The sequence below is a fragment of the Cetorhinus maximus genome, chromosome 12 (assembly GCF_964194155.1).
Source record: "Cetorhinus maximus chromosome 12, sCetMax3.hap1.1, whole genome shotgun sequence".
Lineage (NCBI taxonomy): Eukaryota > Metazoa > Chordata > Chondrichthyes > Lamniformes > Cetorhinidae > Cetorhinus > Cetorhinus maximus.
Genome location: NC_135890.1, coordinates 110,414,980 through 110,430,694, shown reverse-complemented (window position 1 = coordinate 110,430,694; position 15,715 = coordinate 110,414,980). Strand labels below are relative to the sequence as shown.

General features: G+C 38.8%; 1 protein-coding gene across 11 annotated transcripts in view; it reads right to left on the bottom strand.

Annotated features, from left to right (window-relative positions):
• git2a (G protein-coupled receptor kinase interacting ArfGAP 2a) overlaps nt 1–15,715 on the bottom strand; it is a 76,330-nt gene that overhangs the window by 48,056 nt on the left and 12,559 nt on the right. For all 11 annotated transcript variants that reach the window (XM_078554405.1, XM_078554397.1, XM_078554398.1 and 8 more), the window contains exons 2-7: nt 12,736–12,869; nt 11,049–11,161; nt 8,072–8,177; nt 5,121–5,207; nt 4,091–4,221; nt 341–435 (exon numbers count right to left, since the gene is read on the bottom strand). In XM_078554405.1, coding sequence (XP_078410531.1) covers nt 341–435; nt 4,091–4,221; nt 5,121–5,207; nt 8,072–8,177; nt 11,049–11,161; nt 12,736–12,869 — 666 coding nt within the window. The remainder of the gene's footprint in view (nt 1–340; nt 436–4,090; nt 4,222–5,120; nt 5,208–8,071; nt 8,178–11,048; nt 11,162–12,735; nt 12,870–15,715) is intronic.

The following is a 15,715-nucleotide window of genomic DNA, read 5'->3' as shown; positions in this document are numbered from 1 at the left end:
GTCATCAGGAAAGTGCTGGAATCTATCATTAAGGAAGTCTTAACAATGCACTTAGAAAAAACATAGTATTATTAGAACAAGTCAACATGGCTTTACAAAAGGGAAACCCTATTTGACAAATTTATTAGTTTTTTGAACATGTAGCTGGTAGGTAGATAAAGGGAACCTGTCGATGTGGTATATTTGGATTTCCAAAAGACATTTGATAAGGTGCCACACAAAAGGTTTATACATGTCTGGGAGGAGCCTTGAACAAAATATTGGTTAGAATCACACATCTCAAAACATTAGCAAGCAACATTGCCATCTAGAATTTCCAATACTCTTCTTTCACACCCACCTGGTTTCCTTCCACAGAGAAAGAAGGCTAGTCTGTCAGTGAGTTCATATTGGATCTCTACTAAACGGTCTGCTAGCTCATGATGCCCTGCTTGCCTACAAAACAAAGATAACATTTTTATGTCAAGATAACTGCAATGAAAAGGAGAAATAGTCAAGAGTTTTTGGATCTCCAAACATTACAAGACATGAAGTGAAATGAAGTTAAAAGTGGAAAATATATTGTGCATATTTAGCAACCCCAGTACCAACTAGTGGAATTATTACAACAAACACAATAGCACTTATATGCACTGTTTACAGCTCTCATTCTTACATGACTGCACTGTATGAACAGAATCCACATTATTCAAATCAATGATTTGATAGAGGTGTTCAAAATTATACGTGGTTTTTATAGAGTAAATAGGGAGAAATTGTTTTCATTAAGAAGGATCAGCAGCCAGAGGACATAGATTCAAATTAATTAGCAAAAGAACCACAAGGGGAGATGAGGAGACATTTTTTATGCAGCGGGTTATCATGATCTGGAAAGCACTTATTTATAATTGAAGGGGAAAAACTGTATTCCCTTTTGCCAGAGAATCAGTCCCCCCCTTTATTTTATATGGTCAAAGAAATCCTCCCTTGAAACAGTCAAAATACCAAAGCACTTTACAAATTCATTAGACTGGAGAGATTTACAGTGCATTAAAAGGGTTGAAAGATTGGAAAGAATACAATATAATATGGAATATTTGGATTGTTTTGGTGGATTACTAAAGGATAGCTGATTGTTACAAGACTATCTGAACTTCTGATGACTATGTGAACCGTTTGAATTTCATTGTCAGTGTCTACAGCATCAAAACACCTGGTATACACCCTGATCCCGAAAAAGCTCTCTATCTTGCTATCTCTCACCCAACTTCATAAAAACTTCTCAAAGCCTACCTCTTTGACCATCTCTTTAGTCACCTTCCCTGAAGCTTCTACCACTGCTCAGCATGCAATGTCCAATTCAGGCATAACACTTTAGGAAGGATGTGAAGGCATTCGAGAGGATGCAGAAAAGATTTCCAAGAATGATTCCAGGATGAAGGACTTCAGTTACAGAATCACAGAATTGTTACAGCACAGGAGACCGCCATTTGGCCCATCATGTCTCCACCGGCTCTCCGAATGAGCAACTCACTAAGTGCCATTTCCCTGCCTTCTCCCTGTAATGCTGCACGTCCTTCCTTTACAGGTAACAGTCTAATTCCCTTTTCAACCTTCAGTTCAATTCAACCTGCCACCATCACACACACGGGCAATGCATTCCAAATCCTAACCGCTTGCTGTGTGAAGAAAAAATTCCTATTACTTTTGCTTCTTTTACTAATTATTATAAATTTGTGCCTTCTCTGTCTCAATCCTTTCACGAGTGGGAACAGTTTCTCCCTATCTGTCCCTCTACTCTGTCAAGACCCCTCATGACTTTGAATACCTCTATCAAAACTCCTCTTAATCCTCTTTTCTCTAAGGAAAACAGTTCTAACTTCTCCAATCTATCTTCATAACTGAAATTCCTCACCCGGGAACGATTTCTCGTGAATCTTTTCTGCACCCTCCCTAATGCCTTCACCTCCTTCCTAAAGTGCTGCGCCCAGAATTGTTATATGGATACACTGGAGAAGCTGAGGCTGTTCTGCTTAAAATCTGACAGTGTCGATAGGGAGAAACTGTTCCCGTTGGCGGAAGGGAATTGGATAATTATTTGAACAGAAATAGCTTGCAAGTTTATGCAAGAGAAAAGGCAGGGAGTTGGACTAGCTGAGTTGGTCTTGCAGAGAGCCAGAACACGCTGTTCCGTGTTAACAAATGTACGATTCTATATTTTCCATTTCTCTGGCCTGCCTTATGCACTTACTACATTAAAAGTGTTATATTAATGCATGTTATTGTATACTTTTCATCTTCGTAGGGTTAGTATCTACACTAACATACCTTGGTTATACTTTAATTTAATAGTTATGTTGGTTTTAAAATTGGGCCACAGTTAAACCTTGCTATGCAGTGGAACCCTTTTGAATGACTGTTAGTGTTCATACTGGTGTCAACCTGTTCCCAGTTCCATGATACTGTAGACTCATAAGCTGGTAACAGTCATTCAAATAAGCATGGTATTTGCAACATACAAACGGAAGCAAGCATGGAAAGAGAAAAGATTTTTCAAGGCTTAAAGATGTTCCTTCTGTAGATCATGGACAATCTACTTCATCATGTGTAGTGCTCTAGTTTTTGGATGCAAACATTTATTTACATATTCGCTGGTTTTGAGCTGTCAAGAATGATATGCGGAAAAGATTGCCACATTTTTCAAAGTTTCATTTTATTCCAGGTTTTTTTTTCAGCTGTGTGTCAAAAACCACTCCCATGGGTGAGCTTTGCTCCCTGTGCACCAGAAGACAGTTTCACTTAACTGGATATTTGGAAAAAATGAATAAAATGCCTAGTGATCTAACAAAGAACTCTACTTTGTTTTGGCTTACTGGTTTTATGAAATCCCCTAATGGGATCTCCCTTTGAAGGTGGCAGAGTAACATGCCAAACAAATTAATAAAAGGTTAAGAACATAAGAAATAAGAGTAGGTTATACTTGCTCAAGCCTGCACCTCGCCCCCTCATTTAAGTCATTGAGATGGATTGTAAATAGCTAAGGCCTAAGCACTAATTCAGAAGTTACACCGATATCCCGAAAAAGACATTTATTCCTACTGTTTTCTGTCTGTTAATCAATCCTCAATCCATGCTAATATATTACTCCATCCCATGAGCTCTAACCTTGTGGAACAACCTCAAGTGCAGCACCTTATCGAATACCTTCCAAAAATCCAAAGATACTACATCCACCGATTCCCCTTCATCTACCCTGCTAGTTACTCCCTCAAAACACACATTGGTGAACCACGATTTCCCCTTTCATAAAACCATTGAAACTGTCTGATCATATAGTTCCCCATTACCTTAATTACAGATTCTAGCATTTTTCCTCCAACTGATGTCAGGCTAACTGGCCTCTTGGTCTTGGTTTTCTCTCTCCCTCCTTACTTGAACTGCAGGGCTACATTTTTATCTTCCAATCCATGTCATGCCTCCGAGGGAGACTACAACTTAGACCTCTCTGTCATCCTGCAGAGTAGCAGTGATAACATAGATTTTGGTAGTTATTAAACTTAAATATCTTAAGTAGCAAGCAATGTTCGCGATTATTTTGCTAAGCTATAATGTGTCTTTTCATCAGTTTATTATCCACTACCTAACTATTTTTCTCTTAGGGCTTCAAGGGGACTCTCGATTTGAACCAGCCAGCTAAAAAATACTTACCAGGAAACAATCAAGGCAAGGAAATTTTAAATAATAGTTTGTTAAATTCAAAAGTTGACAAAACAAACTTCAAGATATTTGTATTTAAACTGAATGGCTTGGCCCTCCTTTAGACATTTGGCTTAGAAACATCTAAAATCTGTAACTTTTATATTAAAATATATAGGGTATGTTTTAAGTTGAATTAAGTTGTTTTTTTAATCTGTTACCTTTCTTAACAAAGGTCAATTCGTCATCACCAAATTAAATCAGTGACAAAAATGCTTCATTTTTGCACAATCATGTATTGGTAAGTGTGTTCATTTGATATTATAGTAAATAAGCCATTGTTGCACAAGATTTATATTTTTCTTAGCAGTAAAGGCATAGGGAGATACCTCCATGGCCTTTTCAGTTACCTAACCTTGCATTGTCACTTGGGGTCTTGCCGTTTGCATCAGGGGCACCGGGATCAGCACCATATACTGCCAACAGCTCAGCCTGTAGAATTTGTCCTCCTTTGCTTGCCACATGAAGAGGAGTGTTCCCTTTTTCCTATAATGCAAAAGGAATTTAAAACAGGCACTGAAGCCATTTCAGTTTTACATTAAATAACCAATTATTTGCACCAAAAAGTATAGTCTCATAGGAAAGGCAAATTTCTACACAATACATTTTTATTTTTCTTGGGCTGTAGGTGGCACTAAAAAAGCTACATTTATTGTTTACTTATACCAAGAAGGGTAAAGTAGGCTTTCTTCCAGTGATTAGCTTTACAATTGGGTGACGGCTAGACGACTTCAGAGAACATCAAGAGTCAACCACACAGTTCAAATCAGAGGTAATGGGTAGTTATTTCCCTTCCGAGGCCGACATAATGAAGTTGGGTTTTAAATGACAATCTGGCAGTTTGCAGCTGTTTTTCTGCCAGCCCACAAAACACAATTATTGAGTTTCGCAATTTTAATGCTGGAATTTGAATTCACAACCTCTGGATTGTCAGTAGAGTATCATACCCTCAAAATACATGGCAGCTGATGGGGACACAACAGGTTATCTTTGCTTTTTTCAAAGAAAGGTATTTTCTGCCATTTCACTTCCCAAGCCAACAGGGAGGGGACCAATGGCCTATTCCAAGACCTCTGATAAATCCAGCTGCTGATTGGATGGGAAAGGTCATGGACACTCATTACATCGTGGCCATTAAAAGCCAAGCACTGGAGGGAGAATATATTGCAGAAATTTACATTTTAAAAAAGATATCTTGAGTTTGCAAAAGTAAAGTATGAACAAAAGAGATGACTTTAAAAAAATGCTGCATTGACATTTGCTTAGATTACATTTCCCAGTACTTTGTTCACTGTTTGGCGTGTGCAACCAATATACAGAGAAGCAGAGGCAACAAAAACTGCAGTGGAAATTCCGTACCAAAAACATTTACGGTAAGGACTTACAGGGTGGAAGAAATTAGCTTGGGCCCCTAACGAAAGCAGTCGCAAGCAGGTCTCCAAGTTCCCGGTCCGCACACTTGAGTGCAATTGCTGAAATAACAAAAGACACCTGAACACCAGGCAACAGAACTGGGAGCACATGAACCACTTAATCTTTTTTAACAAGTCATACGTGAAAAGGAAACTTAAAGGAAAATGCATTTTATAGCTCATTATTTGTTTGGTTACTTCTGTAATTCAATCCCTGGAGCCAAATGGCTTAATCAGTCTACTTTATGATGAGCTGCCTATTCAATGTGATTAAGAGATACTTTAAATTGCAGAACCATTTCACAGAAGACCATCTCAGACTTAGTTGCACACTTTATTCTGGATTTTCTTTTTAAAACCACACAAGCTAGCTGCCAAAATTATGGAACCTCCTCATCACAGGGGAACTTGAAGAGAAATGAGCATTTTTTTTTCTAATTCTTTAATACAATCACTCGCACAAGTTTGGACATATATTGACAGCAATGCTGACAAACAGATGACAGTTTTCAGTAACGCTCTATGAAACTTTATACAGAAAACTACTCCAGTGCCTGCTATTAATACCATTTTGAAAAAGTCCTTTTATACTGTACAAGAATTCATCTCTTGATTATTTGAGACACGTTACTGGCACACATTTCCTTACCTTACAACAGTCACCACACTTAAACAGGAATTTGTGTGAAGCATACAAACATTTTGATACAATTAGAGGCTATTATTAATATTGTTTACACTGCACTGCGTTTTGGTTTTGGGAATTCGAACAGTCCACAAGGATACTCTATACACTCAATTTGTCGCACAAAATTAGAGCTCAAATATTTACTTTTTCACCTCTACATCTCATTAATTATGTATTGCAACTAAATAAAATGCTAAACATATATCCAGCTCTCCCAATGGCTCAGATAGTAAGCCATACAGAACATGAATGGCTCAGTTTCGATTCCTTGTCCATATTGAGTTGACTTCTTTCAACCAAGGCTGCAATTCAAATATCCCCAGTCCTCTTAGAGTGAGAAAGAAAACTATTTTTTCAAAGTTAAGTAAAAAATATTAACCAGAGCTTCCACACTTGACAATTATCCTCTGTTAGGAGTGTACATGTGCACACAGATATCAGGTTAAGACAAGAGACTCTGCTGCAATTTCCTTAGTAATCAAATACGCTGGTAGCATTCAGTATTTAAGTTTACACATGAAAATGAATACTTGTTTGAGGTATAAGAGTACACAGCACTGATAGAATCATATCCTCACATGAGTTGGTATGCTGAAGAGAGGAGTGGAGAAAATTAGAGAAGCTTTTTTTTAAAAAATCTGTTTGTGGCAAGACATTGACCCAGGATGCTGAAACTACAACCCTTCTCTAGCATGGTTTTTTTGAAACTGTGGAGTAATGCACCAAGCAGAGAAAAGACCCGTTGAAGGGTGTGGGATAGAAAATGACACAATAATGTGTCACTTGGTACAAACTTGCTGCTGCATTAAGTTAACTCCAAAACCGTGCTATTTACAAATGAGAAAAGAAACTAATTTGCAAATCCCATAAGACAGACAAAACCAGGATCATCAAAGATAAAGATGATTTATCTCTGCAACACTCTTAGTGGGTGCTATGGTTTTATGTCAAAAAAAAATCAATAGGAGCTCTAATCTCATTCAACAACCTACTAGTTGCTTGTCAGGACAGGTATACATGTAAGCACATTTGTTGATTTGAGATATTCCCAACAGCATCAGATAGTTAAACTTCAAAGCAGCACATTTAAAATTTATTTACAGAAGCGCAACAAAAAAAAAATCCACTTTCCCACTCATAGGCTGGGATTTTCTGGCCCAGTTATGGTGGGACCTGCTGAGGGAGATTCGGTGGCCCAGCCAGAAGTCCATTGACTTTTGGCAGGACCAGACAATCTCGGGGGCAGGTGGGGCTGGAAAATCCTACCCATAGTCTGTGTAGCAGCTCTTTCACCTCATCTTATAAAATGCTTGCATCAATCCCCATTATGCTTAATAAGGAAAATCTCAGGGTTGTGTTTTTTGTTCAAATTCTCTCCCAATCCTAGTCTTAGTTTATATGGAATGATTTTATCAAATTTACTGTCTCACTGAGACCCACATCATAAGTTATGGTGTGGGTTGTACATGTTTTAAAACAATTCCATTCAATCCAATGAGAATTGGTTCTTTGGGTCAGTCTAGGAGCTGAACCACAGCTACCCAGCTCCAGTAAAAACATACAATTAGGCAATACTGCTGCAAACCCATGTAGGTAAACAGGCTGCTCTGAAGAACAGTCATACGGACTCAAAACATTAACTGTTTTTCGCTCCACAGATGCTGCCAGACCTGCTGGGTTTTTCCAGCATTTACTGTTTTTATTCTAGGTAAAAGGGTTCCCTGGGATGTGCAGTACCCAGACTACCCAAAGTGCTGGTTCCTCATTGGCACTTCAGGACCCTGGCAATCCTTGCCTGAGATCACCAAAGCAGTCAAGAGGCAAAATCAGTAAATTAATAGATAATTTTTAAGAGGCAGCATATTAATCATCGCTTTCTAGATATCAGAGCAGTGGGGGAGGAGGAGACACTTTGAACAAAGCTGTTGCTTCTAAGTTACAATCAATCATTTTAGCATGTGACAAAGTCAGTGAAAAATAGCACAATTCGCTTTCACTGGTTAACAACAGCACTTCCAAATTAGATAGAAAAGTTGCATTCACAATAACTAAATTGAGATGCTCAATACAAGAGGTTCTCTGATTATAATAGCAACATTAAATATTTCTATTTTAAACAAAGCAACTTTAAACTCAGCCATATGCTCTGGAGGAGCTTAAGACAACTTTTGCACCTTTCTTCCAAGGAATATTGTAATGTTTTCATTAAGCTAATGCTTTCTGTTAAGATGCTTACTTTGCTCAGGTCTTTGGCTGCAACACTGTCATCCTCTCGACACGGCAAGCGATGAACGAATGCCAACATCGAATATTTGGCTCTGATAAATTCTGCTTTATTAGGGCTAAATGGTGAAAGAGAGAATGACCAATTTGACAAGGCAGGCATGTTTTAAAAACTCTACAGTGTATATACATTTGGAACAAATAAAATAATTGATTTGTAGGGAGCAAAAAGAGCCTTGAGAAATGTATGCTCATTACAGTGAAGGGTGTCAGCACTGGGAAATGAAATATTTTCCTATTTCATTCAACCCAAGATACAAATGCAGAAAAGCTAGATGTCAAAATACTATCTCCACCCCGTCTTACTTGTCATGACCGTGTCCCCATAATGTGCCTTTTGAACAGAATACATGACTATACCGGTGGGACATTTTCCAAATAGCCCATACCAGCCATTATCTGGCAGTGGAGTCAATATGACATTCATAAGTGCTGAACTGGCAACAGCTTTGTCCTATAGCAACTGCCTTCCCAAAATTGATCTGAGACAATACAAACTCACTCTTGCTAAAGCATAGTTTTGTGGGTGTGGGCAACTTTCTAATACCTCACTCAAATGATCACATTTCATGTGTGAACTTGGTCAATAAATGTGGTAATCATGATGGGCAACACAGGTGATACCCCCTCTCCCCCTCCCAATCTATTTTAATGTATACATAAGCCTGTTGTGTGAAGTACCAGAAGGTGAGTGGCACCCGCGGTACTACCCCAGTAAGAATCAAAGCTTTCACATTTAAACAAATGGGCTTGGCCTCAGTCAGAGTCCAGTTCTGGTTATCACACTTTGTGAGCAATATGAAAGCTTTGGAGAGAGTGCAGAGGAAATTTATTGGAATGCTTACAGGGATGAGGGATTACAGTTACATGGTGAGACTGGAGGAGCTGGCGCTGTTCTCCTTGGAGCATGGAGGAGAGGAGATTTGATAGAGCAGTTTAAAACCACGAAGGGTTTAGGCAGAGTAAATTAAGAAAAACTGTTTCAAATGGCTGTAGGGCCGCTAACCAGAAGACAAAGATTTAAGGTGTTGGCAAAAGAGCCAGAGTTGATATGAGGAAAACGTTTATGCAACGAGTGTTTAAAATCTGGAAAGCATTGCCTGATTGTGTTGGGAGGGGTGGGGGGGAGGCAGAGATAGATTCAATAGATAAATTCAACATGGGGAAAGAGTAGAGGTGTGGCAGTAACTGGATTGCTCTTTGAAATGGGTCGAATGGCCTCCTTCTGTGTTGTCCTATTCTATGATTCTATGAAACGTATTTTATTGTGTTCACACAAGGACTTTGGGACATTTAAAAAGGTATCAAGATGCTAAAACACTTGTGTCTAACCTGTGTTATCACCAATTTTCTCAGATTTTTCTTTTAAAGAGGTGGAGATACTTTCCAAGAGCTATGTAACATTCTGATCCTGGGACCTAGCATATAGGATTGCTCATTGTAATATTGTTGCAATACTACGAGAGATTTTGAAAAGCAAGTTTTTAACTGTTCACAGCTCATGCAGTGTTAACATAGTTTTTGCAAGCCTGTATTTGGCTTCAGAAATATCCTCCCAATTCCCAGGGAAGGTTGGTAGTGAGGGAGACATGCACCCAACTTATGTATATCTAAAGCAATAGACCATAAGAGGAGCAGAAGCAGGCCAATCGGCCCGTCGAGTCTGCCTCACCATTCAATGAGATTGTGGCTGATCTGATAATCCTCAACTCCACTTTCCTGCCTTTTCCCCATAACCCTTGATTCCCTTACTGGTTAAAAATCTGTCTATCTGAGCCTTGAAAATACTTATGACCCAGCTTCGACAGTCCTCTGCGGTAAACAATTCCACAGATTAACTACCCTCTGAGAGAAGAAATTCTTCCTCATCTCTGTTTTAAACGGGTGACCCCTTACTCTGAGATTATGCCCTCTGGTCCTAAACCCTCCCACAAGGGGAAACACCCTCTCAGCATCTGCCTCGTCAAGCCCCCTAAGAATCTTATATGTTTCAATAAGGTTGCCTCTCATTCTTCTGAACTCCAATGAGTACAGACCCAACCTACACAGCCTCTCCTCATAAGAAAATCCTTCCATACCAGAATCAACCTAGTGAACCTTCTCTGGACTGCCTCCAAGGCCAGTATATTTTTCCTTCGATAAGGGGACCAAAACTGTTCACAATATTCTAGGTGTGGGCTAACTAGTGCCTTGTATAGTTTTAGCAAGACTTCCCTATTTTTATACTTCATTCCCTTTGAAATAAAGGCCAACTTCCATTTGCCTTCCCTATTACCTGTTGAACTTTTATGCTAGCTTTTTGGGATTCATGCACTAGGGCTCCCAAATCCCTCTATTGCAATGGACTGTTTAACCCTTGGAAACTGTTCTTATTCAGACAACAAATAGTTAACTTAATCATTTCATGGCTGAGTTTAATTTCCCTGGTGAATAAAATTTATGTTTGTAATGGAGGCAGAACGAGTCTCAACTTTAACAGTTTTTTATCTCAGAAAATAAACAGTTTTAGTTGAGTTTCAATCAGAAGGTATCTCCAGCAGAGACCATAAGAATAATTATGGGACATTGAAATATTAGACCAGTATCAAGAGGGAATAAGACTGATAACTTGGAGTGGTCTAAGACAAGCTTTTGACTGCTTCTGACTACTATCAAATATGTGCAAATTGATAATAGATGGAGACATTTTTCATTCTTCAGCAGAGGTTACAGGGCTCAAAGTTGAGATTGCAGAACCACAAGCCAATAAGAGTCTTGGCAAAAAAATGATGTTGTACCTAGTGCTGTACATGTGTAACTATTTGTTGGAGACAACTCGAGATGCATCTACTGATTCGGTGGGCCAATCAGACCTGAACTGTGAATTCTACTTGTTGTTAATTTGAACTGTGTATGAAATATATGCATTAAGCAGGATCAGATATACTTACTGTACTTTGTCTTGAGGGCTGGCCTTGCGCTTTGCACTCATTACAGCCGTAGGATCCAGCAACGAATGCTCCCAGATTGAATTGGCACCATTGCTAACAAGGGTTTGTACCATCTGAAATTAAAAACATTTTTAAAAAGGCTGGAATGGAATGCAATATTCACCTAGTGTTATCAAAATTTTTACAAATGATGTAGCTTCAGCATGGGCATTTTTTTCTCTTCTGGAGACTCAAAACTTTACTCAGACTGTTTGAAGAAAACAGCAGTAAGTAGGACTTAAAATACCTCAAGCTGGATTGAAATGTTGGGATATGGAATATCCACAATTAGCCTTATAGAAATCATTGCCTTGCAATACACAATAATAGTACAAAGTAGATTACAAATAATAATTTTGATCAAGAATCACAACAATCGTGTGGAAGTAATGTGCTAGGTTAAGGCCTCATGGATTTTTACCAAGCTTGGATGAAGTGACACTTGGGGCAAAAACGTTACTCCTAGTCATTCTCAGACAGAGTATGAATTGAAAAAGGAATGTCATCAGTAAGGAATGTCCATTTTTAGCACCCCATAAAGTGTCAAATGATCTCAGCACACTAAAGGTTAGGAAGGCAGCAGTAAAACATAAGCGCCACTGCCACTCTCAAATTAGGATTTCTTATTTTTTATGAAGATTCCTTCTTTTAAGATCTTTTCTCCTGCCCACTTTCCTGTCTTATTTTTTTCCTTTGGACTACAAAGATGCATATTGTGATTACACAGGAGCCACATATAAAGTTCACATCATATTCCCATTAATTTTCATTCATCTCAAGTTACTGGTTAAGGATCTTCCACCAATGAGGCAACAACACTAAAAACTGCCTTTTGTACATGGACAGGCCTACAAAATTCAACAGCCCAAATATGGTAATGTAAACACAAATAGAACTGAACAATCTGGGACTGCCAGCCCATTGAAGCCAGTAGGCAGTAGGTCCGACCCCTGCAAGTCATCTTACTCCTATCCTCCTTCCTCTCTCTGATCCCTGCCAGCAACGCTACTATTAGCCACCAGGAGTACACAAGGGAGATCCCAAGTAACTCACCTTCAAATTTTCCCACCCTTGTTGGGAAATAGCTGTCCCTTCCACAAAAGTATCAAGATCAAATATTGAGCAAATAGATAGTCATGGCCACAGAGACACATCTTACCATTATTTAAGTGGTTTGGTTCCTATGTACAAAGATGAATTTCCCACAACCAGCTTAGAGATCCCCCCCCCCCCCCCCCACCAAATGCAGCACTCAGGAGATTACAGGGCTCTTAACAGCTGGAGAGCTTGGAGGATCATGATGCTTAGCTTCAACATGACTGTATGGTTCAGGCTTCTTTGAGTAACCAGCGTTTTTCTGCAAGATTTAATTTGCTGCTTTCTTGATGCATCTGGTCCTTTTGAAGCCAATTTGATCTTTTACCTACCCAACTCCTGAGAGACACAAATGAGAAAAAAAATCCCCTAAACCTAAGCCAATTGGAATTGGTAATTCTGCTCCAGGAAACTTCACCACCCATCAGTCCAACTAGATTTTGTATGCAGTAAAATCAGGCGCAGCCAGGGAATCGTCCAACTCCCTTCTGAAAATTTGCAGCAAATCTGCACTCGTTAAGAGCATGTGATTATACAACAAAATATTTCTTACCTGTAGCAGGGTGGGAGGCCAAGGAGTGTGTGTCAGGTGTCGTACCTGAGAGATATGCCGGCCCAGACTGCGGTGTACACTGCAGCAGTCATCACAGATCAGAACACCCCTATTTATTGATGCCCAGCGAGGATCTGGAACAGAAGCAATTTATATATATATATATATATATATATATATATTTTAAAATGCTACACTAATTTCCAGACACTTTCACATGCCTCAAAACAGCAAAAAGCTCCAATGTCAACATAAATGAGCAAGGTTTCCATGTAAGCCAAAAAACTGATGGCGCAGATTTGAAATCCTGATTCTGACAGAAAGCAAAAGACTAAAGCAACTTTTATCAGAAGTATATTATTGTTCATATCAGGAGTATTTTGATAGCCACAAAAACATGCATATGTAATATTTTGTAAAACTCCGACTCTTAAAAGCTTTAATTTTTTTTTCAGAATGAAGTTACAGGAAGGTAGTCATATTATTGCCCTCATATCTCAATCCCAAAATAGATTATCAAGTTTACTGTTTAACCAGCATATCCTTTAGAGGGATTTCACTGCATAGTAAAAGGAGGTTTAATCTGCACCTATACTGATCTAGCAGTGTCGCTAGAAATATGTTTTAATCCAGTCCCTAAAGGACACAATTCCACAGCACAAATAGACCCAGAATTTAGCATGCCTAGCTCTGTTACTGCAGAAAGAGAGCTCACATAAACAACCGTCGAAGAACAGGAATTAAAACAAGTTCTGCTTTTGAATTTAGCTGATAAAATATACTTTCTTACAGACTTGATGAAACTCAGAAGTGAACTAGGGAAAGGGCTTAAATTGTCCGCTTGAGTTACCATAAATTTGCTTTGTTTTAAAATTCCATAAAAATTGGTTTGGTGACATTGCTTTTCCATCTCAAGCAACACTTTAATTTAATACACAGAATCAATGCTGGTATTGTGTTATTAGAGTTAAGGGGACAGAGAAATCTATCAAAACCAAAGAAAATTTTTCCAAATTTAATTGATTTTCCTGTTATCTGTGACACTGATGGTCTCAACACTGTCCCCACAACACACATTATTACAAGATCTTTTACAGGATAGCACCTCTGAGATGGAGAGAAAGCGTACACAGCACACCGCTGGCATAGAGGGTAATTAAAGGGACCGACACAGGCAATATTGTGAAAGTGGACGTTAGCATCACCGCTCAACATGGTCAAGTCAAAATTAGCTATTAATGACTCGATACAACCTCAAAAAACAATCCCACAATTCCAAGAAGAAAAAGTGAACGGGTTCTGTTTGAATCTAAACCACAATGCCATCTTTAGCTTTTAATTTAAAATCTGCAGATTTTGGCACTGCTGAACAATGAGGCATGCATTGTACAAATAAAAAACAAGTCCTGTGAATAGGTCCCACTTTTTTGACAGAATAACCAGAGTAAGAAGAGGGTGGGGAGAAGAGTGTCTCAGATCACGAATTTTAAGAGACACATCCCTGGATTTTACACTGGGTTTTCTACCCACTCACTGGAATTTATGACGATGTTCAAAACAACTGGAAACTTTGCAGCTGGAGGCTACAGGTGAATGCTTGCTTATGCCTTTTTCTGCAACACATGTACTCAGCTCTCTCGCCTCTCCCTACCCAATTTATTATAAGTTTGAACTTGGCAGTTAATGGTTATCAGAACTGGCATGGTCAGCCTTTTGCTGTGGATTAAGCAAGAGACAGAAAGACAATTAAGAAAAAAAAGAATCTACTCAACACATTTTCTGCGACTCCGATTGAAAATGTTGATGCATAAAACTGTGAGCAAAAATTGTGACGAAGCTGAACAGGAAGTAAATGCATACACAGATTTAACAAAAAAAAAATTCAGTTTGTGCTACAAACCAAAATGACTAGGTACCCAAACACCAAGTGTTCACTATATTCACTGTTCTGTTTAATGTCGGGTTGGGTAGGGCGTGGCAGGGGGGTGGTGAGGCGAGGAAATGTAAAGAGAGGAAATGTAACTAATTTAATTTACTCAACAGAATCACTCCAAAAAAAGTTGGGAAATGCAGAGTTAATGTGAACATTAAAAGCATTTTTAAAAAATGGATTTGTTGTTTTAGATTGTTCCTCGATTCCTGAATTCACCTGATTTTTATGCTTCTACTGCTAAGAGGCCAAGTGGGAGTGGCTTGCTCCCAAATTTGTCAATACTCCCTTTATTTGCTGGTTAAGTGATGTGGTTGCCTGTCCTGAGTTTTGCCTCCCTCCCAATTTTCTACCCACTCATGGAATTGATGGCAAATTATTGACCTGGTTAGCAAACTGGCTGAGTATCAGGAAACAGCAGGGATAATGGCCAGGTATTCCAGTTAGCTGGAATTAGTTCTGGCATTCTCTCCCTATACCTCTCCACCTCACCTTCCTTTTTAAGATACTTCCTAAAAACTACCACTTTGACTAAGCTTGTGGTCATCTGGCCCAATATATCCTTATGTGCCTTGGTGTCAATACTTTGTTCTGTAATGTCCGTGAAGCATCTTGGGATGTTGCAATATGTTAAAGGCACTACATAAATAAAAGCTGTCATTGTAGATGACTACTGGTGCCCCACAAGAAACAGTGTGGGGGCTTCAACTATTCATTGTGTTTATTAATGATTTAGACAATGGACTAAAGAATCACGTAAGCAAATTTGCTAATGACCAATAAATAAGCTGCAATGTGAGCAGTGTTGATGGAAGCATTAAATTACAAGGAGATATTAAGAGATTAAGTGAATGGGCAGAAATGTGGAAATTGATTTCAATGTAAGTGAGAGATCATTCACTTTAGACCTAAAGAGGATAGAACACTTTTTCTAAATGGTGAAACGCTGAAAATGGTGGAGGTCCAAAGAGACTTTGGGGGTCAAGACACATAGATCATTAGAATGTCATGGACAGTTGCAGAAAATAATCAAAAAGCTTATTGGATACT